The 24535-nt window shown below is 44.3% G+C and overlaps 1 protein-coding gene across 2 annotated transcripts in view; it reads right to left on the bottom strand.

Moving 5' to 3' along the window:
* Positions 1-24535, bottom strand: part of ELAPOR2 (endosome-lysosome associated apoptosis and autophagy regulator family member 2) — a 128065-nt gene that overhangs the window by 24523 nt on the left and 79007 nt on the right. The window contains exons 3-16 of one of the 2 annotated variants that reach the window (XM_080390667.1): positions 22102-22297; positions 21345-21492; positions 18490-18576; positions 16050-16155; positions 15260-15412; positions 14104-14192; positions 10616-10796; positions 9720-9848; positions 8657-8747; positions 7421-7523; positions 6128-6265; positions 5560-5823; positions 4472-4645; positions 2898-3087 (exon numbers count right to left, since the gene is read on the bottom strand). In XM_080390667.1, coding sequence (XP_080246793.1) covers positions 2898-3087; positions 4472-4645; positions 5560-5823; positions 6128-6265; positions 7421-7523; positions 8657-8747; positions 9720-9848; positions 10616-10796; positions 14104-14192; positions 15260-15412; positions 16050-16155; positions 18490-18576; positions 21345-21492; positions 22102-22297 — 2049 coding nt within the window. Of the gene's footprint in view, positions 1-2897; positions 3088-4471; positions 4646-5559; positions 5824-6127; positions 6266-7420; positions 7524-8656; positions 8748-9719; positions 9849-10615; positions 10797-14103; positions 14193-15259; positions 15413-16049; positions 16156-18489; positions 18577-19356; positions 21493-22101; positions 22298-24535 lie in introns of those variants that run through there. The other variant, XM_080390668.1, reaches the window with a different exon arrangement.

The following is a 24535-nucleotide window of genomic DNA, read 5'->3' as shown; positions in this document are numbered from 1 at the left end:
ATTATACTCAACAGAAGCAAAGAGAGAATATTCCCATCCAATATGCAGTACTGTAGAGAAGGCATCGCAAAGTGCAGTTTCTCAAAAATAAGAACACTAGAAGCAAAATCAAGTGTGAAAAACATAAGTCATTCTTCAGAGGATATTAATTATATGGCTAAAAGCCACAATGACTCTCTCAAGAATGACAATAGCTTTGACTAAGAGTCCACCTTGGATCAGAACAGCAGTAATAGAGCAATTCAAAAACAAACATTGGCACAAGCTTAATGGAGGGGGAATAAAGACTCAAGTAAAATCAGAAGTCATGAGTTACAGAAAAATGATAATGGATGCTAAAGACTTCAGGGGAAAGTCTGTGTTTGGCAGCACTAGGAAATGTTTGGAGCTTTTTTAGAAATACTAGAAATAAAAGTACATCTTATGGATAGGAAGGGCAAACTTGAACCTTTCTAAAATTTAACAATTGTGATAAAGAAAAGGCAGTAGAAGAGTATGATATCTTTTCTCTGTATTAGGAAACAATCAGGACTATCTCCTTGTTTTTCCAAGACAATGACTGAACACCTCATTCCTTCGGTGGCAGGAGACAATACTGGCATTTATTTGGCATGAACACTTATAAACTAGAAAACCCATACCTCAGAGTCACCTTGAATAGAGCTTTCTAGTGATAGCAAAATGTCAAAAGACTGGTGGAGAGGGGATATGGTGAACCAAATTACAGTGTGGCTAATGTGACGAGGCAAAGTAACAGGAATGGTAAGTGGAAGATGGGTCTCAGTTAATGGATGGATACATAATGAGTGACAGTCAACATAAAATCATGGAAGCGTTTAGGCTGGAAAAGTCCTTCAAGATCATCGTGTCCAACCATTAACCCAGCACTGTCAAGTCCATCCCTAAGCGCCACATCTACATGTCTTTTCAATACCTCCAGGGATGGTGACTCAACAGCTTCCCTGGGCAGCCTGTTCCAATGCCTGACCACCCCTTCAGCGAAGACATTTTTCCTGATACCCAATCTAAACCTCCCCTGACACAAGTCAAAGCCATGTTCTTTTGACCTGTCACTTGTTACTTGGGAGAAGAGACTGACCTCCCTTGCCTACAGCCTCCTGTCAGGTAGTTGTAGAGCGCGATGAATGTATGGAGAACAGCTCTTGTTGAATAAATCTGATTTCATTCCTTGAATGCTGATGAAGTTGGTTGCTAAAGAAAATTACATAAATTTATCAAGCATTTCACTAATTACCACATGAGATTCTAATTAAACAGTTAGCAGTGTACTATCAAATAAGTGCACACTCTGGATTAAAAAGTATTTAATTAACTAATTATAAAATTATCTGGCCAAGGGAAATTGTCATCAAATGTGGCATGTCTCCAGGCTTCTGTAGGCATTGATACTGGAGTCCCAAAATGCAAAATTATCATCATGGATCTGCAAATAACAATATAATCGCTGTTTGTAAAGTATGTAGATGAGACAAAGATTAAAAGGAGCAGGAATAAAATACAGAGCAACTTGGTTCATTTGGTAAGCTGGTCCCAACCAAACGAAACACACATAGTGCAAACAAGTGCAGCAAGGGATGAAGGCTGGTCCTAAGGAAAAGAGACTTTCCTTTGGAAACTGTAACTCTGAAAAAAGCTCTAGAGTGGACATCAGATCCAAGAAGCCATCATGAAATCCCAGGAGACTGGAGAAAGGCCTTGAGGATTCCATCCTTGCATGTAAATACAAATATGGAAGTGATTTTTATTGCCATTATAGTGAATTAAATACTGGAATACTACTCCATTCTGATGCATACAGTTTAAGACAATATAATAACAATTTAGAGGCTGCATAAAAAGCCTGAAAAGTTATTCAGATGCTTGAGAGGAATACATGACAGCAAGAGACTTAGAAGAACATGTTCTACTTAGTTTATCAGAAAAGCAGATTTTGGAGGGTGTGATAATTCCAGTACACAAAATATTTCTCCAAGGAGGAAAAATGTGTGTGTGAAATGGAGAAAGAATAACAAGAAGCAAGAAGTGAAAACTGAAGCCAGGCAAATTCAAACAGGAAACAAGTCTGCTTTAAAACAAAGTACAGGGACAGTGTCTGACCAGTGGAAAAAAATACCAATGACTGTGGCAAAGCTTTTCTTTCTGGCAGCCTTAAAAGTCCAGGTTGAATGCTCTTCCAAAGATGTGCTTCTGTCAAACATGAGATTCTGGGCTCAAAGCCAGGGAGAAAGTACAAACAGTGCCTGTAACGGATAGGTGAGCAGACTAAATGATGTTATTGTCTAATCTGGCCTCAGACTCCGGGAACCTGTGAGCCGCAGCAATGCAAGGCTTAATGATGTGCGCAGCCCCATGCTGCCCTAAGCCTCCTCCTTCCTCACCTAATTATGTCCCAGCACCAGTTTCTTCTTCTGAAATTGCCCAAGTGGGGACTTGACATGGGCAGAAACACTTGGACTAACACGACTACACAGCGACTGGCCTTGCCCTGCATGAGGTGACTAGGAAACATGAAAGCAAACCAGTGCTTTTTAATTACATTCTCCAGATTTCTGTGCTGAAATTCTATACACCCTGGGACCCACCAGACCAAACACGGGGAAGAGTGAGTAATACAGGCATGGAAAACAAAGAATGGGGGCAGCCCTTACTCTTCTCCTCCCTCCATCAGCTGAGCTGGAACGGCAGCAAAAAGCCACAGCATCTGTCCAGATCTGCTCCACAGCTCAGGAACAAAGCGGGGACCAAATCTTGCACTGCCCCCTCACTCTTTCCCCAAGGCAATGCAGCGCTGCTGAGCTGAGAAGGGTTTACTCTGCAGCCCTAAATACATGAGAGTATATCCAATGATAACGATAAGCAGAAGATAAACCATGTACCTAAGAACCTGTCAGCAAGGCTGTTGGACTGCAGAGCCAGGGCTGTTCGGAAACCCTTGCTGTCCGACGGGATGATGGTGGACTGACAGACAAAAGCTCCCACAAAATTGGAAAAATCTTCTGATTCTGCAACCATGTCCTTCAGAGTAATATCTGTGATATTGTCAGTGCAAATAGCCATCTTCTTCCCCTGTGGACAATCGGGAAAAAACGGGGAAGCTGTTGGTTGTTGATAAGACATGAAAAAGTTTGGGAAGGGAGAGACTGAAGCCTTCCTGACTGCAAACTGGATGAGTTTCATTAATGCACCTTAGAAACAACTTGATGATCCTATCATGAGAGGGACAAATTGCAACAACAAACTGCACCATTGTGAAGCTCCGATTAAAGCCCTGTACAGACTGAGAAACACGATGTCACCTCTGGTATGTGTCTTATCAGGAACCTGTACTACAAGCACGCTTCTGTTTATCTTGACAGCACAACGTTTACTTGCAGAGCATAATAGAATGGCTTGTAAAGGAAAATAATATTTCCCTTGCTTTTAAATAATATACTGTAGAATACCTTTTTATTTGGGGTTTAATCCAGATAAAATATTCTCAAAGCACAAATACATGAAATCCCTAAACAGATACATAGCCTTCAAGGCTACATTAATGTCATGTGTCAAGAACAGCGCTAGAATCTCAGAACAACAATGAAAGAAATCACCAGACTCAGTTGTTCTGACAAAATGTCAAGCACTCATGACCCAATCAGCATATCTGTACCTTTGTGTATCTAGTTGTCAGCAGCTCTAATGTAGGTAGTACTTATGCACATATTTAAACCTAAAAGTATGCAAAACACTGTAAAGAAATGTGACTACTCATTTGCCTCAACTCATGCAAATCCTTTGGTAAGTGGGAAAGAGACTTCAGAAGCTGAACATTAACATAAATACATGCATCGGTTTTGGGACAATACACTTCACTGGTACTGCTCCAAAACTTCAATTTATGTATGTGCTTGGGTACAGTGCAAGACCCAGGTAGAAAAATCTTAACTCTGGAGCAGAGATTGTTTGCATGGACTGAGCACATTTTTCCACCACTTTAAAGGCTGCCATCAAAGTCAGCAACAGGCACTTCGGCCACTGGCAGAGAGCAGGGTCACTAGGGGCTCTGCTGACAGCAACACCTCCAGCCAAGTCACGAGGGAAACATGGAAAGAAATTGGCAACTGAAAGACTCAGACTCTTGAGTTCCTTGGTGGCAGCGCAAAAGGGTCAGGGTTGTGACCCAAGTGACTTGAAGGCACAAGAACTAAGAAAAGGTAGGGATTTGACAGGGCTTTTCTTCTGAGCATGACTTATGCCTAAAACACTGTCATCTCTGCTCTGGAAAATCACGTGGCTGCTCAAAAGTCCTTTTGCACTGCCAAGCAAGATCCAGAGGGAAGTATGTGCCTGGTGCCGGTGACAGCTCAGCTGTAGGAGAGTCCCTGTTCTCTCTCAGTGTGATCTCACAGAGCATCAACATGGGCAGCAAATCCATTAACACCCCCTGACACTCAGCACCAGCTGAGCTTACCTCATTGCCACACAGGCTGATGTTGAAGAAGTGGAAGAACTTGGTCCCTCGGGAGGTGAAGCTGGGTCCGCTCATCAATGAGCCCACCTGGCTGAGGTTTGTAAAATCGTAATTCAGGCTCTGGTTATCCTTCAGGTATGAAACCAGGCAGTCACTGAAGCAGGCAGAGTGGTCCTTCAGAGAAGAGGCATCCAATAAAGAGCAGTTATGCACCAGCAGCAAACCATTCACCCGGGAGTTAAAGCAAGCTGGTGCAGATCAGGCTGCTTTCCTGTTAAGGATGGAGGGGAACTTTCTCCTAGTCCCATAATTCACCTTTCCCTTGGGAGAATTCCCACTTCTGTTTCAGTCCCTTGCAATCACATATCAAGACTTTAAGTTTCCTATGCCTGGCCTTTCTGCTCTCTGCTGCATTAGCCAAGAAAACAGTTTCTTGGGGTTTTTTTTCTGTTGTGCGTGCTTTTTAGGATCCCAATGTTCCAGTTTAAAGCCCTGTAGACAGACCAGAACATGGGCTCAGTTGCACTTGCATCTTACAAAGAAAACATGAGAAACAGCTCAAGAAACAGCCACAGGGTGTGAACCCAGCTGGAGACTGGCAGAATATGAACAAATTTGAGCAGTTCTTCAAGTCCCCATGCAGCTCCTTGCCAAAGGATGCTGTGCATGATAAAAGTTTATCTAGGCTTAAGGGCAATTTCATATGAAAGGAACTTGTTACAGGTTTCTAAAGGCACAGAAACACCAACCAGCAGAGGAAGCCCCTGAGTTTAAAACAGCAGGAGTCTGGGACAGTTTTAGGTAGAAATAACATATATGCTCGCCTTGCGCTTACACCGTCCCCAGTACAGCTTCTAGAAATGAACCTTTTCTCAAGCTGGTGGGGTCAATTTTATCTTCTTACTGCATATTTACAAACAGAAATTAGACAAGGGACATATTTGGAAAAGTGGGATCATTGGTTATAATTACACTCCACTGCTCACAAGGCACACACCTGTAGGAAAGCAGTATAACTGGCCCTTTGGGTACTTATATCCCAATAAACCCTTGTCTTCCCATTGCTCAGAGGCACTTGCTTTCTGTACCTTGGTGCTTTTGCTGCCAGGCCCACATGGGATGCAGGCCTCAAAGCCGTAGACCTGGTGGATGGACAGGAAGGTGTTGGCTGGACACTCCTTGCACTGGCTGGTCTCCTTCTCGATGTAGTGTCCTGCCGGGCAGGGCACGCAGGATGAGCCAGACTGCTCAGAGCCCAGCGCACAGGCCCGGCAAGAAGAGGCAACTCCATCCACTGCATTGGTCACTGTGATAGAGTAGATCTTTGCCATGTCATTGATGAACTGTCTGCTCTGGAACGAGAGCCAAGGACACCACCCTGGCATCATCATGCCATTGCATCTGGATACTAACCACAGCTCTCTGCACCAGTGCGCTGATTCAGGGGTTGACTATCTACAGCAACTAGCTGTTGCTGTCTATCTTTCAGTGTGGATGATTTATCCACAGCTGCCTCCTAAGGACTGCTATATGGTGACAGCCACTCACCCCTTACAAAAAGCCAGCGAGCTTCAATGAAGGGCAAGAGAAGAGCTCTGGCAGTGAGTATCCAAGGAAAGCTGTGCTGTAAAGCCCTGTACATAAAGAAGTACTTACATCTTGGCCCTCGTTTATTCTCTGAAAGGCCCAGGTGAATGTGAAGGAAGCATTTTTGGAGATGATGTGAGTGTAGGATTGTTTCTCTTTACTTCTTTCCCATGATTCCACCACATTGGTATTTTTTCGATTAACATCCTATAAAATGGACATAAAATTTAAATAAAAAACAACAACAAACCAGTAAGTGTGATCATACTATGCTAAACACCAGTGTTTTATAATACAGTGATTAATATATATTAGGGACATTACAATTGCATATAACATTTAATAAACGAGAGCAAAGCAAACACATTTATTCTGTTTTCCGCCATGGGCAATTTTTTTAATTGAGAATGCTGTCTATTGCAAAAGATGCTCTAGTTTAAACAACAGTTAAGTTCAAAGTCCTTTAGTAAGTTATAAACATTATGAAAACAGATTCAGCACAGTGGTTCTTTCAGATTTGAAATATATGTTATAAAACATATGGGTACCAGAGCACAGAAAGGGGAAGGCCAAAATTTAAAGAAAAATTGTAGTTTCTGCCATCTTCAGATACCCACTTCATTGGTATCTCTAGTGAAACAGAACTGAGGCTTATAAGATAGCATCAAACTTTACACAAGAAAAACCCGTTCTATCTACGTTTATGTCTCTTATTCTCCATCAGCTGTAAATGTTCCAGTGAAAAGATGCTTTGCCTTTAAACCAGATTCCTTTAAATTACCGCTAAAGGTAGATTCTTTAAATTTCCACTTAATTCTCTTTAAATTAAGAGCAGATTCCTTTAAAGTACCACTAAATACAAAAAAAAAGAGACAGCTTCCCTTTGCAATGGATGGGGCAATGGAGCCACCGCAGATCCAGTTACCTTCCTCAGCTGATGGACTTTCAGTAAGCAGACAAGTAAAGTTAAAAACACAGCACTTTGCTTTTGCAGAGAAACATCTGTCTGCTCCCCTACTGATCCCCCAGGTCACTGACAGGGCTAACTCAACTGCATGAGAGACACTGAGAATTTTATCAGTTGGTTTAACAGAGGAAAATTTGGTTCTTTGGTGTCCAATGATTTCTTTTACAATAAACAGATAATGAGGAATGGTTCACAACTCACACGGTGGAGGAATTTTGCTGGGTCATTCATTAAACCCTTCCTGCAAGTGCACTGCAGATATTAAAAACTAATGTCATACTTAATCTTAGCCAGAGTAAACCAAGTGCAACTAATCACGCCTGTGTAGAGGTATTAAGGTGACATGTGGAAGACCAGGCTTAGTCCTCAGTCATAGAGAGAGAGGTCTCACTTACCGCCATAAAGTACAGCACACAATCTGCTGAACAGATGGTCTCAAAAATAAAAGTAATCCGTCCTAGTTCTGACCCAGTTGCTCCTGTCACCGATGTCGGAGGTCTGTTTAACAGAGAAGGAACAAAACATTTACAAGGTGCTCTCCAGACAGGCAGCAGTCAATCCTTCAAATTGCTTTTTGTACAGCGAGGAAACCATCAAAGTCCTGTCACATAAAACCTGCCCTTGCAGAACTGTGGAGGCCAGGTTTGCGCAGCGGCTCTGTGCTGGGCACCAGGTGCAGCAGGGTTATCTTTCAGATGTCTGGTTTCTTTATGGTACAGTTCCCTCCTCATAAACGGCACCCATATTTGACCACAGTGGCAGGGAATCTTCTCACTTAAATGCATTACATGCTTTAAGTGATTTACACTGATTTAATTGTATCTACCCTCCGCTGTGGGACACGCTTTCAGGAGTTTCATGCAAACCAGAAGTATTCAGGGTGCACCCCTGTGAAGTAGTAAACAGTAAACCGGGACACACCAAGCTTTTCCATGGGTACATTTCTCGCTTCTCTTTAACTTTAGTTGCTGATTGCCCATATCGTAAAATAAGAATCAGCGTTTGCTTGTTTGATGTAAGAAGTCACAACCCCACTCAGCTGAGATACAGCAAAAGCAGGGTGAGGTTCACTTTGCCATACCTTACCTGCCTTGATGTTTGGCACCCAGTCTGAGCTAGGACTGTAAGAGACTCCAACAAAGAGACCCAAGCACCTCAAGCAGCTATTTCATCCTGAGGGTCCAGGAGGGGCGGGATGGCCTGTTCTCCTGCCTGCATCTCCCCACTGGCTCTAGGGGAAGGACACACCGTGCAGCTCCATAGAGCCACAGCACACAGCGACTTGGGTTTCTGTAAAACACCTTAAGGGCAGGCACCAGGATCCACCCCATGGCAGGTTTAGCTGGGTACTAGAGGGATGGGAATGTCTTTTCTCAGTTTCTGGACAGCCAGCCGGCTGGCACCTCAGACTGAAGCAAACACTGCTAAAAAACAAGGTCTTACAGAATCATCTGCTGCTATGGGCTGACTGGGGACACAGGGATAAAATCCACATTTCCTCTTCTCTCTCGTTCAAGACATCATTGCGCTTCAGAAAGGAAAATTTGGTTCATTCCAGGGTAATGTGAAATAGGTGTAAAAGAGAGATAAATGAGAAATAGATGGGGGGGTGGGGGAATCCTTTTCCTTACTTAAATCCTGGGATGTGCAGGTTCAAGATAAGATAGTCATTGTCAGAGCCTCCAGCCCCACTCTGGATGTGATCACCAGCCACCTCCCAACCTTCACAGGAGAAAGAAAGAAAAAAAAAATATTCAAGAAATGGGTGGTTTCTGGGTCATAAGGCAAAAAAAAATCTGTTACCATACTTTTTTAAGCAATTCAGTACTACAGTCCATTTTAAAGATGTCTGGTATAAACTACAGAGCAGTATAATAACCCTTTTGAATGAAAAATTTTAGTAATTGTATGAAACGGCTGATTTTATAGGGAAATGTCACCTTGAAATCAGCAAAGTGATTGAAATTCCCTGACCTGTGCTATGCAGCTCAAAGGGGATGATCCATCTGATCTTTTCCAGCCTTAAAACAGGTGAATCAATGAATCTATGTGTTAAACATTAAGCATATACTTCCATGCCTCTCTACAACACCACACATAATTCAAAGCCTGAGTTACATCAGCCTGACAGGGTGGATCAGATTGAGGAAAATCGTTCAGAGCAGGCTGGAGGTGGGAGAAGTGCCGAAGAGGATCATTTCCACTGCTGAGCTGTGACTGCTCTCTGCTGCAATTTTAGTACATGTGCAGAAAGAAAGCTCTGAGTGCTAAATGAACAAAATCACAAACTTTAATTAAGTTTTCCAAGAGAATTATACATGACCTCGATGGTCATACTTATAACAAAACATGAAAGGAGATAAACTCAAGGGAAGTCAAATGTTTTTTTTCAATGGGGATATTCAGATGCACCGAAGGCTAGAGTGGGATAGGGCTTTGGCTGAGGGGACTGCAGATAGGCTGTGGCTCCTGCCTTCTTCTGGTATGCAGGAGAAATTTTTTATTTCTTCTTTATGATATTGTGACATTGCTTCCTACAGGAAATTTCAAGCCTGGTGCAATTAAAGAAAAGGGGAGAAACTGTGCAGTGACTCACACAGCAAAGAGCATACTCATTTCAAAGGGTGCTCCATAACAACAGTGATCAGCACAGGAGAAAGACAGGCACATAACAACACAGCGAATTTGGCTCACCGTTCATCCCATCACACTTTGAGTTCCCGACATTAAAGCAAGACGTCTTCATGTTGCCTGGCAGGATGTTCCACCACTTGTACTCAAACCCAAGAGCTGGCTCAGTCCCAGCAGGGCAGGCTTTGCACTCTGCAGGGTGAGAGGGCAGGGAAAGGAAATCACATGGCCAAAGCACATCTCAAACAGTGTTTTAAAAAACTTAGATATTACTTTTTTACTCTCTGGTGCAAGTAATAAGCAAAGAAAATAATTTATTTCTTTATAATTAAACAGTCTAAGACTTATCAGGACCAGAACAGTGGAAATGAGACCAGCATTTTCTAAATTACAGATCATAACCTCATAACCTCGTGGTAATTAATCTGCCACCAATCCTCAAAGCCACACTTCCTTTCTAATGGCTTCAGCTGAAGGTTTGATCATGCTGGTAAACACGAGTTCCCACAAAATGCTGTAGGTGACCGTTGGGCCAATACATCCCAGAATCAACAACCCAGAGTTTAGTCTAGACAGTGTAGGTAGGGTACTCATCTGACAGTGTGTAAAATGAGATATTCAAAAGCAAGAACTTGGCACGGACAGGAGAAGGGGTGAGGAGGAATTACTGACTGTAAAAGTTCTGATTCCCTTCTCAGAATCCCTTAAAATTACCCTCAGGATATTTATATCAGCCAAGAAGTGCATTCAGAACACAGCAGGTCAACTTAGAGCAGCAATCCCTGATAAGAAAGGACTTCAGAGAGAAAACAGATCTCCAACTCCCTCTCTCTGATGTTATTTAGTAGGTATTTTATGCAAAATGAACTTTGGCTTAAGATGATGTGTCATTAAACTAAGTCAAATGCAAGCAGGTGACAACTTTTGTGGACATGATCAATTTTTTTGTGGACTCCTACCCTGTGTCCCATCTGAAAATGTGCCTGGTGGGCAAGGAGTACAGGAAGACGAGGCATTGTTGTAAAAGCCAGGATTGCAGGGTGGACAATCCTTCCTCTCTCCAGAAGGAGGTAGGGTCAACGCGTCAGGGAGATCCTCTCTGCAGATCTTGGGTTCGATCCATTTGTACATGATCTGAGTCTGGAAGGAGAAGACACTGAGCTCACAAGGCATGTTACGAAGCTTTAGGACCAGATGCACCAATCAAGGTCCCCCTTGTAAATGAAATTATGGTATTCCCGATGTTTAGGCAAAAAAAAAAACCCGACCTTGCACATCCAGGACAATAAAGGGAAGGGTGGAGAAGGGAAACAGAAGTGATTGGGTTCACAGGCAATTCCGAGATACCAGACCTTCAGAGCAAAGCAAAAATGTGAAGCTTAAAACAATTACTACTGTTCATTCCTATTTATCTAGTGAATTTCCCCATGAATATGTTTCTAGGGAAAGTCAGATGAATACTTCTAACAACTGCATAAGCAATCTTTGCATTTTAACCATAGTAACCCAAAATGTAGCTTCTGCATGATAAAACCCTTTTATTGGGAAGGCATCTGTCAGCACAGGAACACCACAAGTTTTGCATTTTTTCTCCATACCAGCCTGTTCTTTGAAGAATCCTCAATTTCTCTCCAGCCATTTTCATCTACCGAGCAAATGTCAAAACCACACAGGAGCTCTCCTAAGCCCTCACCAGTCCCTCCACATCACATAAGGAGCAGTTCATGAACACTACCATGAGTCAGTCCTTGGCGCTACCACATACAATGGTATCACCTCTCCATCGTCACCTCTCTTCAAGGAGACAAGTTTCCTGTCTTCAGGAAAAGATTTAAGTAAGATACATCATCTGTGAAGTTGGGTTTTCAGATATCATTTCACTTTAGGTCTGTCACTGAAAGGGTTTAATAGCTCAAGATGAAAATTAGCTGAGTTGTGGACTTGGGAAACCCAGCTGGCAAGACTTTAACCTGGCCACAGCTCCTGCTCTGGATACTTCCACCCTTTGGTCCCAGCAGTGCAGTCAGGGATCCTTGAGGGCAGAGGCGCAAGCACAGAGCTTGGCAGGGGAGATTTCACCTTAGGAATTTGATCCAGGGCCCTGAGCACACGCCCCTGCCATCCTGGGTGTTGGGCTTCTCTTGCTCAAGGTTAGCCCTCTGATAGCACAGAGCTCTTCAAGAAGTATTGATCAGCTTTGAAACTGTTTGAAAAAAGGCTGGAAAAAGCCTCAGTGCAGGCTCAGGTCCCAGCTCCTGGGAGCTGCTGTTAAGCTCAGACTCTCGCCATTTGTCCCTGCCCGTGCTGGGCTGCAGCCATGGGTCATGTATGCTGGTTGACCCACGCCCTGACTGACCCATGGACTTGATGTTCCAGCTTGACATTGGTCATGACTCATCACCATGGACTTGTCTGGCAACCTTGGCTGCATCTGGCCACTGATGCTGGGTCTGCTTTGCTTGCTTTGCTCAGGTACTGTGGGACTGCTCCTGCTGTCAGAGTGGCATCTGCCCCTTATGGATCAGCCTGCCCTTGCTGTTCCTCAGCACTTAGAGGATTTTCTGCAGTATTGCTCCAGCGATGCTTCAGCAGCATCAGGATGCACCACATTTGAAATAAAAAGGCTTGGGAGCTCGCAAAGTACCTGTGATGTTGCCCACTGTACACACTAAAGCAACCCCACTGCATCTGCACAGTGAGAAAAGGGTCACAGAGTGCCCACAGCCACCCAGGTGAAGGTTTCTGAGGCTGAAGCAATCAGCCTGGGATTTTTAAAGCAATAGACGGGTGAAAAGTCAATAGGAGTCAAATGCTTAAATTTCCTGAGGCCCCTTCTACACATGGAATGGGGACAGCAGGAGGGATGCAACAATCTAACATCCAGCGAAAAACCTGGCTAATTTTAGTAAGCCATGGATCAACAGACCTTTAGGCTGGTGCTTTGCAGACACTGTTCACCTGAAGATGGGCTGCAGAGTCAGGGCCTCTCACTGAGCTGCATCACATGGAGAGATGGCTGGGGAGTACGGCAAACCTGGACCAGTTTCCAGAGATGCAGGGCACTAAACATTGAAAGCGGTCCTGGAAACACAGCCGGTATCTGTGCATCCATGACACATGTTGTTGCAACTGGAAGATGAAGGGTGTCTGCAGAAAGATCTACTTTGTATTCTGATGAGGTGAAGGGAAAGGCCATTGAGGCGCAGGAAGAGGAGCCTATTCCATGGAAGGGAGCCTTGAATTGCAGGGAGCAGTGCCAGGGTAACCTGCAGGAGGCTGCAATTAAAGCAGTACCTGGAGCTGTAGCAGTGAATACTGCTGCTAGTTCCCAGAGTCGTTACAGGCAGTTAATGGAGCAAGGATCTGTGACCCAAGACCAGGTTGTAGAGGCGGCCAGCTCTGGGGCTAAACTCACTGGTGCCTCATTATTAAAGCATATAAACTCTCAGCTATATTTTGGAGCTAGCTGACCAGGAAACTCCAAAATAGTCCAACCTGCCAGCAAATATTAAGCCAGCAGCTTTACAGATGCTATGGATTTTGACTGCTTGCCATCCCGTCTGGATCTGAGAGATGAGAAAGGGAAGAAAAGAGACAAAACAGGCCTGACCACGTTTGCACCTCTGCAGGCTCCATATCCCAGTAATTAGGAGTTTCTTCTCCAAAGCCCGCAAAAACCCCGCTTGACTGCTTGGGACAAAGGGCGGGAGAGCTCCAAACCCAGGCTACTCCACCAGCAGGTCTTTCTACCAGAGACCCAGTGGATATAAGATCTTCAGGTGAAACAATCTACTGAGAGTTCAGGTGTTTTGAGGCATCCCATGAGGCAAGCGCCTTATTAGCAGCTAAGCTCTGCTGCTGCACATTAATACTCCCAGGCTATGTATATACCATTATTTCAACAGACCGTAGGCTCTTCTTTGATGTTAAAACTAAGGGACACGACACACATCATATCTATGCAGGCAAACAGTCTTCCACCTGAAATAGGTATGGTCATGTCCTCTGCTCCTGTGCCACAGCAGCACCTGAATCATGCCTGGGTGCTGCTGGGACAGGATGAGTTGTCACAAGCCAAAAGTATGCCAGGAAAGATGGCTAACAACTAAACAGTAGAGTTTATTCTGGGATGGTACTTCACCTTGTGCTCCAATCCTGTTGTTTTAGGAGCATGGAAGTAGCACCAGAGACCAAGTCAGACTAATCACAAGCGCAAGGAGCTTAGCATTTCACAGTGACAGATTCCTTAAGGAGACCAATAACAGGCAGATTCTTACGGATGGATAAATGCTGGAGGGAAGGCAACTAAAAGGACAAGCCCAAAGCCTCAGAGAGATTTAAAGCTGGAAGCAAAATTGGGAAAGTGATTGGGAAAGAGAATACTTGAAAATCAAAAGAACACAGTAAGCTCAATGAGCTTAAAAACAGTATCATGCCTTCTACTTACTTTCCCTTCCTTATCACATGGGGTATGGATCTGGAAAAAGTCTTTGTTTGTGCATGGAGGACGCTCCATACACACACTGGATCCCTCATCTAAAAAGAAAGGGTGAGGAACAGGATGTTAAACTATCAAATGGTCCCTGGAAACAACCGTAATGAGTTTAAAATCTGGAGATTAAAATGACTCAGCAGAAAAATTAAAAACAAGAATGAAAAAACAAACTCTTAACAGAGTCTACATGAACCTTCTCCTGAACTGAAGCAGGGGAACAGGGAAAATACCAGTTCTGCTTGTACTATCACACTGAATTCATCGATTCAGTATCACCACAGAGTCACCCAAAACCTCACCCCAACCCTTCACATTCCAGCAGTAATTTGTGTAGTTTGCCAAGCATAGGAATATGTTCTCACTTGATAAGGAGCAAAACCACCCTAACCCATTAGAAATTTTCTTATAAGATTGGCCCAATTTCTCCTGCCCCCGGATATTTTTGCAAAATTTCCATTCCCATCATGAGCACCAGCACAAGTCCTCAGCCATCTGCCATAATCTGTGATAGCAGGCGCTATGGTCAGTAACTGATTCTTTCAAAGTTTTCTTATAAAACAACTGCAAGGAAGAAAACTGAAGGTATTTTGAGCATGAAGAATGGATTGTGCCCGTGTTACATGATGATCGCCAGATAACTGCACCTAGGAATGCAGAGGGCTTTGGGGACTAGGGTTTGCAACTAGGTCACCACATCTTCCAAACCCACAGGAAGCAGGGACAGGCCAGGAGAGTATTTGGGAAGGAGATTCCTCAAAACAGGACAAGTCTGAAGCCAGTGATGAAGCCAGTTCAGGTCATCGCCAACTGGTAACACAAGTTACCACGAGAGGGCACAGCCTGACTGCTACTATCCAGAAGAACTCATCCCTTCAAGGTCATAAAGATCTCCATGTAAGCATAAATGACCTTAGCCAAAATCGACTGTGGCCCATAATGCAAATATGTGCCCCCTGCAGCTTTTGAGAAGTCCCATCTTAATTTCCCCTTTGCATATCAACTACAGACTAAACTCCATTGTTGGATAAAACCGTTCTCACATCTGCACATGGAAATAGCATATAACCTTACATCTCCTGGTTTTGCTTAACCCATTTGATTTATGTACCTGCATAATACATTTCTTCTTTACACTTGGTGCACTCTTTTGCTCCTTTCTCAGAATAAGTATTTCTTGGACACACCTGGCAGCCAGAGGAACCTGGTTTGTCACTGAAGGTACCAGGCTTGCATGCAAAGCATTCAGATGTATATGCAACTCCTGTAAGATAAATTACACGTAAAGCACTGAAACAGAGAGGTATGCCCCATAACTACTGCCTACCTGCTTATGGGGGAAATTAAGCCAGCTGCATAACACAGCTTAAAAATCACAGACTTTCACTACCCACTTTAGATACTTTGGCTTTGCTGACTCATAATTTAGGTCTTTAATCTTTGCTCCTCAATGCAAGACTGACCCATGCAAGAACCTTATACGACACTACAAGTTTGATTACACTTAGAACAGGACCAAGAGAGCAACCCCAGATTAATTATTTATATAGTCATTGAAATGTCACTATTGTGATACATATATCTATTTATCGCTGTTGAGATGCTTGCCAAAAGCACGCTCTTCCTATAGTATACTAAAGAAAACCAGTTTGTTCCTTTTTCTCTCTCTTTATCTGCTAGGCCAGTCTTCTGCAGTAGATGGCATCATTTACCAGCTAAATTAGTTTTCAGCCTTTCCCTGACTGAAGTTTTGCTGTTCTCTCGCTACACGTCAGAGGAAACAAGGGACAAGCAGGCTAAAAAAAGCCACTTCGGTGCTGTAGGCACACCAGCAGAAATGGCACTTGGCAAACGCTGTGAGGAAAGAGTGAGATAAGACCTGCAAGGCAAATATCACTTACCTTCAATCGTGATGTTTTTCACCAGAACTGGTTTTACTACTTTGGACCCCATGAGAATCCCTGTGGTTCTCCAGTACAATATATTGCTACCTGATTTCAGAGTTACCTGCAACAACACGCATGACAGTTAGCAGACATCCCCCCACCAAGAAATTGTTTCATTTCTTACTTCCATTACCCAGATTTCTTGCATCCTAGCAGCAATCCTGGCTTTTCTTAAGCTGCTTAGTGAGGCAAAAAGTAATGGGGAGACAGTTAGGCAGATGCTGTGGAGACATCTCCAAGGAGTGCCAAAGTGTGCTTTTCAAAAAAGCTTCTCAACACCCCAGTTTTATGGAAAAACACCTTGCTGTAAGCAGAACTGGGAAAAGCTGCTCCTGCCTTTATACAGCTACCCCTGCCACTCTTTGGTCTCTAGCTCTGTGTTCAGATACAGTCAGTTTGTTTTTAAAGCCTTGGGATACAATTTTATAAAGAACCCAACATGACTCAGAGTTCAAAAATCCGGGCTCACAAACCAGTTTTATTTATAGGCTTTAAAAATCAAGCTCTGCCTGTATCTAATACTACAGCATCGCCATCAGTAAGCCAGGCACAAACCAGGAGTGTCCCCAGCAGCAGTCCCATCCCTCCTGCTCATTTCTGACCCCAAACAGCAAATGAGATGCAGAAATCAACCTGGTTTCCAACTGCCTTGACCTACTTGACTTCATGGCATGGTTCAGCAAGGAGCTGCACAACCCCTGTGCTGGCACGAGGAGGGTGGTGGGGTGGTGGCCCCATGGCTGGGGTAAGGGGCAGGAGGAAGGCAGGACCACTTCTTTCAGCGGCAGTGTTGGTGCCTGCTGCCTTCAACTCACCTGTGTAACTGCAGTTTTCACTCCTCCCACTAAAAGCAGCAGGTTTCCCAAGACCTTGCCTGGCCTGCAAAGCTGCACTGTTACCTGCTAGCCCAGTACAAGATGCCTACTGCCAACACAGAGATACTGGGCTGAAGGTGCTCTATTTGCACACAAGAAGAGGGATAAACTCTACCAGCATAAGGGTGCAAGATACTGAGATTTCCAGCAGTGCTGGACAGGCCTGGCAGGGCCACAGTTTTTGTGCACCCAGGATAGAGTCTGAAAATTCAGCAAAGTGGAAATACAGCGTACTGTATCTCCCACTCCCCAAACAGCTAATAGCCAGGAGGGGAGAGCACAGCTGGGTTACCACAGGTAACATCAGAACTGGGACCATATTGAACTAAATATCATGTTGTGTGGTGCAGAGATACACAGCATCAGCTCTTGTGCAGCAGGACTAGCATGCTGGAAGCAGAGGCTGCAGACACTGGAAAACCAGGCTCAGAGAAGCCACCGGGACAGGATTTGTAGTACAGACAAAAGCCTTGAGGAAGAGCCATAACACTCATCTCACCTACTCGTGCGCCTGCATTTCAGCCAGGCAACCAAGCAACCTTCATACTCCGTGGAGACAATAGCACACCTCAGATGATGAGCTCAGGTGGTGGCACCATCGCTCATACAGACACTGTCTACATCTCTTAGCTCACCCACGTCAATGCCCTGGCCTTGGACCTACCTCTCAGCCTGTGCCACTCACCCATCCTCACCCAGCTCTCCTGCCTCCTGATGTGACTTGTGCCTGAGCTAACAGTCACTGCCAACCAGAGCTGGCTCAGGAATACGGTTTCTCCTCCAGGAGGACAAGCTGACCATGGAAAACAGAGACCAGGCTGCTGTCTATGCTCATAAAATGCCTTCTTCTTCTGGCATAATGTCACCTATGCTGGGCCTTTGCTGGTATGGCTCTGGGAGTTAGGGTATGATTGTATAGTGGAAGCCAGGCATCACCATGAGCTAACGAGTTGGTCTACACGTTGTCTGTGCACCAAGCAAACCCAGCCAGCTGGGTCACAGGCCAGCCAAAGGCCTGTGGCTCCCAACATGGAGCTGGCAGTGCTGCAGGAGCCACCCCGGTGCTGCCAGCTCGCTTTTCAACTGGGTAAGCCACCACAGAGCACAAGCTGGGTGCAGTCCAGCCCTTCTGCCTGCACTTGAGAATAAAATGCCCATCCTGCCTGCCTCCACATACACGCATGGCTCCTGCTGCTCTGCTCAGCAACTGGGAATAACGCGTTCTCACAAGTAAACAACTGTTGCAGAAGATTTCAATTACAATCATGCAGAGTGACTGTGGCATGCGGATTTGCATAAATCTATTTAACCTCATAAAGCACTTGATTCAAAGCTCAGGGAAATCAATACAAAGTCTTGCATCTATATCATTTGCTTGGGATCTGCCCTCAGTACTAGGAAAGCTGCGCTCCTGCAAATGCATTAACAGGATCTGGCCCTTGTTTGCTGTCTGCTCAGAGGAAATCACACACATTTAAAAATGGAAAAAAGCTTCATGAAGGAATTTTTTGCTCACTTACGGAATGAGAGCCCCATTCCCCATTGTCTGTCAGCTTCACCCACTTGTCTGCCGTGGACTCCATCTCTTTGCACTGGTCATTTTGTATCTGTTAATAAAAACACAAGATCAGTGACCGCAGACAGATGCATCTCCCTGTCAGGGACATTACTTGTGTCAAAAAAAAACCCAAAAACGCACCAACTTTCAAAACCCACTAGCAGCTTAACAGTGCCCCCAATGACCCACAGATGGAAAAAAAGAGCAGGAGGAGATCTCAGCCTTGTCCTCTCTCTATCTGGTCAGACTTGGATGCTGAGCATCTTGTCTTGGCTGCCGCCTCCTTCTGCTGAGCCCACCAAAGCCCAATTCTCTAAAACCCAGAGGCCATGGGCTTCTAAGTCAGATGGGAGGTAGGAGCGGATGGGCCAAAGCTAGATGACAAACTGCAGCCAATATCTGCTATGTCTTTGGCTCCCTGCCACCTGATCTCAATAGGGCTGAGAGTAACGGTATCAAGACAGAGTCTGCCCCGGCAGAAGTGTGAGGGTGATTGTCCCTTGCCCAAGTCCAGCACAGCTCAGCTGCTTTTCCTTGCAGCAAGGCTTGGCGCATGGCCTCACAGTGGTCCACTTCTTTCTTCTCATAACTGTCTTCTCTGAAGAAAAAGTATCAAGTCCCTTTGAGGCATGAGCTCGATTATTCAGCTTTCATTCCACCAGGGAGAAAGGGCAGTTACACACTTTCAGAAGACCCAGGGTCAAGCAACCTCCTCAAAGTTGCTCCACAAGTCTGAAACCAGTTGCATAACCCCACATCCTCTGAAGCATCTGAGCACTTAATTCCCACCTAGATCAACAGCACTGAGGAAAATAGGTGAGAGAAGCACCTAAGTAGAAGGTAGATCCCTAATTATCTTGCACAATCTGATCTACAGCATCTTTGTCTTTGGTTCCCACCTGCAAAAAGGAGATAAGAATATATAGTCTCTTCTCACAAGGTGTAAAAAGGGCTTCAATATGAAAAAAGAAGGAAGGATGTAGAAGCACTGGGTATCTAACAGGAAGCATCTACACTTGCTTCCCACATTTGAGGACAACTCGCTTACCCTCAGATCAGCAGTGTAGCCACTTGTGCCTGGAGAACCCAAAAACTTCACCATTTCCCAGTAACCTGCAAACCACTGCCACTGAAATGCCACTGTCCAGAGATAAAGTGTCACTGTTAAATATATCTAAGCACAAAGACAAGCTGGAGGAAAAATTCAGACTTTTAGAGGCATGTTAAATATGGCTTCCCTGAAATACTGAGGCTGACTAGGCATTATTTACATGGGCATTTCTATAAAGGACTGCACAACTCACTGCTTCTTGAGCAGGGAATGATAAATTTAAGGAGGTGAACAAATGGAATATGGATAAAAGTAATAATCAAAAAGCCATTTTCAAAGCCAGTGCTCAGAGGAACAATATATTTTGCTTCCTTGCAGGAGCAGATCAGTCAGTCATTCAAGCCACTGGAACAAGGATTCATAACCCTGGTACACTCTTCTGACAGCAGAAAGTGTATTTGCTTTCTCCACATGAAGAAGGCAAGATAGTCTAAAATAAAACTGAAACAGCTAAATACTATTGTCTGCAGTGTCTGTTTACCAAAGTATGCAATAGCAAATTATTGCATTGAAGTATAAGCAAGAGGATGCCTCCAACAGGTTATTTTTGTTTTCCTTTCCCATCTCTACTAAGGGTAAGGATACTCTGCACTTTTCCTCAAGCTTCAAGAAACATTAATCAACACCAGCTAGGGCTTCTCACTCCTGTGAGCTACCATAAGCTGTGTTTTTTGGATGAAAACCAGAGCTTACCTGACAGATACAGAGGCAGTAACAGAGGAGACTGAAAATTTCCAGTCATCTCCTGCTCTGAGTTGCCCTCCCATTACATTTTTTTTCTGTCCCAAATGGTAGGTACAGCATGAAAAGGAAAGCTATGCAGGTGTTGGTGGAACCTTCCAAAGCATCTCAGTGATGTGGGGCATTTATACCACACTGCAGAGCCTGCTGCTAGGAGCACTCCAGCTCCCTGGAGCCAACCAGTCCATCCACATGGGCAGAGGAGGGTTGCCTTTCCCATTTGGGTCACTGCTGATCAGATTGTTTGGGTACAGCATGGTGCAACCCCAGCCAGGCTGCTCCCATTTCAGAACTAATGATCCCCAGCCCCTCCAGTTTGCAGTGCAGACGTGTCCTCAAAACCTAATTCCTACTGAAAGTCATCTGAATGCTTACTCCTAAGTCTGTTTGGAGAACTGTTACTGTTGTTTCTGGTTTGTTTTTTTTTCTTTTTAGGGATCACCCTTTTGATTCTTCTCCTGGTTTTCTTTTCATCTATGCATGCTATGAATTGTCATCTAATTCATGTTATGACCCAAACTAACCTAAAACTAAAGCTAGGGTTTCCACATTTTAATGCCTTGGAGCACCTCAGGTTCTGGATGCCTACCTTGGAAGAAGTCTTTTTCAACGTCAAGTCCCTTCAAAGGCATCTCAAGTCAAACACCCCCAAACTGAAGCATCTACCACAAACAGTTGTCTTGTAAAAGGCTGGATTAACAGGGGCAGTCATGACCCCAGTGGAAAAATCCCAGTGCATGGTAGATAGGATCAGTTTAGCCTGAGTTTTGAAGCTGAAATAAATGCCAAAAGGCAGCATAAGTGACAGAAAGAGAATAGGATTATTTTTTTTTTATCTTGTTCAGTAGTAACAAGCCATGGACATACAGGGAATGTAAAGGGAGGAAAAAAGCTCTTTCTAATGGCCTTTATCTGGATGGAATTCCTCCAATATAAGGTTGCATTCACCATACAAAAGGCCTTACAAAAAATTCAAAGAAGATGTTGTTGTCAATATACTGGTATTCGAAGAAGACAGAACCAGATTTCTTCAGGTGCACAGCATAGATGAGAGAAACTGTACAATCGTCCCTGTTCGACTCTATGTAATTCCCTCGAGGCGTCCACGAAGAGCTGATGAACACAAACAAAAGAAGCCTCAGCTGAGATCACAGACACTGAGGAGACTTTTCTTACATTACCATACAAAACCACGTTACTAAATAAAGAACCCAGATTCCCACAGTAGCTAACTGCAGTGAATTTATGATTTTATTCCTGGATTCCTATTTTTTTTTCATGCAAATATAATACTTTTCATTAAAACCATGCATGGGAAAGGTGCTATAAATGTAGGACCCAGCCCATGCAGGAAAGGTTTATTATCCATAGGTTCAATATACTTTCAATTAGTAACAGCCTTCTATGACTACCATGGGTCTCTAAATAGGCTGTGAAAGTACCTTTTAGCCACGTTTACCATACCATGACCCTGGAGCTTTCCAGCTACAAATCAGAGCAGCTCCAGGCTGGTCTTAGACTCACTAGCTGCTGATGAGCTCGAGGAGACCATGATGGCAGCAAAGAGGTGACTACAAATCTGACTTGCAGCCCCTCTTGTTTGCCACGGATAGGGCTGGTTACCCTCCGGAGAGCTTAGATCAGACATTCTGGCTTTGCGCTGCTGAGCCGTCTCAGGTTTACCCATGGCTGCGTAACACAAATGCAAACAGAACTTCTTACTTGTTACAGCTGTCGGCTTTATTCTCAGCCGAGCCAACCGCTGTGTCCATGAAAGTCGCTACGTTGGAGAATCCTGCCGGCAGCTCATCCCACTCGTCAAACTTGATCCCGCTGCCCAGCGAATAGGTCCCCTCTGCACATTTGCTGCACACCTGGTTCTTCATCTCCAGGTACTCACCAGAGGCACAGGAGAAAGCTGGGGAGGCAATCGTTTCCAGCATATGAATGGAGAATTTAATCCCTATTAATTTCCATTAATTTTTTGCTGCTTAGTTAGTTTAGAGTGAACTGCCACTAAAGGGAACCAAACAGGGATGCCCCAGTCTCACGAATACAACAGCTGAACTACCAACATGCACTGCAGAATCGAGATGTTCACCAGTGCCTGCTTTGTCACTGACATGGCAGGACTGAAACCAAATCTCAGGTGATGGCTCCTGATTTGCAGTTTGTCTCTGCTGGCAAAACAAGATTTCAGAAATGAAACCTCTACCCACAGACTGTGTCCAAAAGCAATTTGTAAAAATGAGGACTTGTAATACAGTCCTTCTTACCCTTGCTCACCCGCCTTGAACTCAATTAAAATCACCAGCACTTGAGAGCCAGAGCAGACTCATCTCACCCACCTGGATGGTAGCTAAGAAGGGTGTACAGCAGCACACTACAAGCCTTGGCTGAGAGTTGCAGACCCAATCCAAGGATCTTTCCACATTTCTCCCTACATGGATGCCTACAAAGCCTTGAACATCTTGCCTGATAGACCAAGTGGTCTTGGAAAAGATCACCAAAGGGCCTATGTCTAGCAAATGAGGATCTTTGACTGGGTTGATATTAAGCATGCTGAGAAAATAAGCACTGGTTGCCAGTACAGCAAAGACAGCACTAAAAATGTGTAACTAGGGGACATATCAGGAGGTATGGTCACAAAGTGGGTTTTTTTACTGATGTCTCCAAAATTATTTACTCTAAGTAACTGTATGTCCCTTGCTCCAGTCTGATCACATCTCTACCTGCTAAAGGGAAGAATATTCCCATTATACAGGGGAAACCTGGACAGCAGCTGAAGCCCTGTAAGTCCATGGAGCCCCATGTCTATGCTCATTTCAGTGGCAGAGCATCCCACTTTCCCCCAGCCCCATGCTGCACCATGTCCTGAGACTGAACATCCTGGTGCAAAACAAATGAGCACTTTCTGACAGCACACAATATCTCCTGTGTTGCTTGTAGATTTTTACTTAACTGTGCCAGTCTAGCCAAAGCAGGATTCAGTGCAATGCACACAAGAAATGGTGGGGATTTTGTCCTGTTTCATGCATGCCACGTTGTGCAGTGACAGATGTCTCATACACTCGCTTTGACAGACGGAAGCTCCCTAGTCTGAAAAACTGTAGAATGAGACCAGACTGCTAGCCAAAGTAGTGACACTGGCCCAAAACCACTGATGCCAGCTGAAGTCCCAGCATATGCGGTTCCATATGTGTTCTGGTGTTTATCTAACTGCAGAAAAAACTTGATTGTAAGTACTTTGATAAAGTTATGGCTGCATGACACCTGAATACAACCACAATTCAGGCTCCCATTTCTGTGCCAGCTCCCGCAACATTTCTTTGTGTAATTGTCCTTGATGTGCATCACTGGAATGCAGATAAAAGGTCCATTTTGATGGAAAGATCTGCCAAAGGGTCATTTTCCCCTCTTGGTCATATCAGCATTCTTTGAATTTGAACCAGTGGACCTCAAAACAACAAATATGCTTTTCTAACCCCATCGCTCACTGGTGATGGACTAAGAAGGAAAGTGGGCAGGAGCCTAACAGGGACAGGTGATGGCATGGGCATACACAAGGAAATCCTGTGGTAATGGATTTCTGTGAAAGACTGACAGACAGGTAAAAAATCCACCCTCAGTGGGGGCAAGGAGTTTTTGTAGGCAGTGGTACATGATGTAGGAGTACAACTAACATCCCACCTGACTGCCTCTGGGACCTCAGCTCAAGCCATAGGATGCTCAAGCAGCTGGGCTCAGACACTCGGCTTTCCTCAGAGATCCAGAGAAAAGTAGCCAGCACCTTGCTGTGCATTGGAACTCAGACCACACCTTGTACAGATTTTCACCTTAAATGTGTAGAGGTGTCCTGTCTCATTGCTTTAGCATTATTACTAAATCTTGCCTTATTTTTTTCTTTTCAAGGGTGCAGAGAGAAGCCATCGGGAAGGGAAGTAAAAAAATGAGCTCTGTAAGGACATATTCAAATCTTTTAACAGTTTCACCTTTTTTTTTTTTTTAAGGAAGTTAAATAGCAAGAAATGGAAAGTGCTGCTCAACCACATGTTCCAGATTTGTGAATTTCAAATAAGGAGTCAGTAACTGCGAGCAATTCACTGCTGTAATGAAGATGCAGAAGGCAGCAGAGCCTCTTCTTCGATTGCAGTGA

This window comes from Falco punctatus, assembly GCF_963210335.1.
Source record: "Falco punctatus genome assembly, chromosome: 6".
In the NCBI taxonomy this organism is placed as follows: domain Eukaryota; kingdom Metazoa; phylum Chordata; class Aves; order Falconiformes; family Falconidae; genus Falco; species Falco punctatus.
This window is presented reverse-complemented; position numbering and strand designations above follow the sequence as displayed.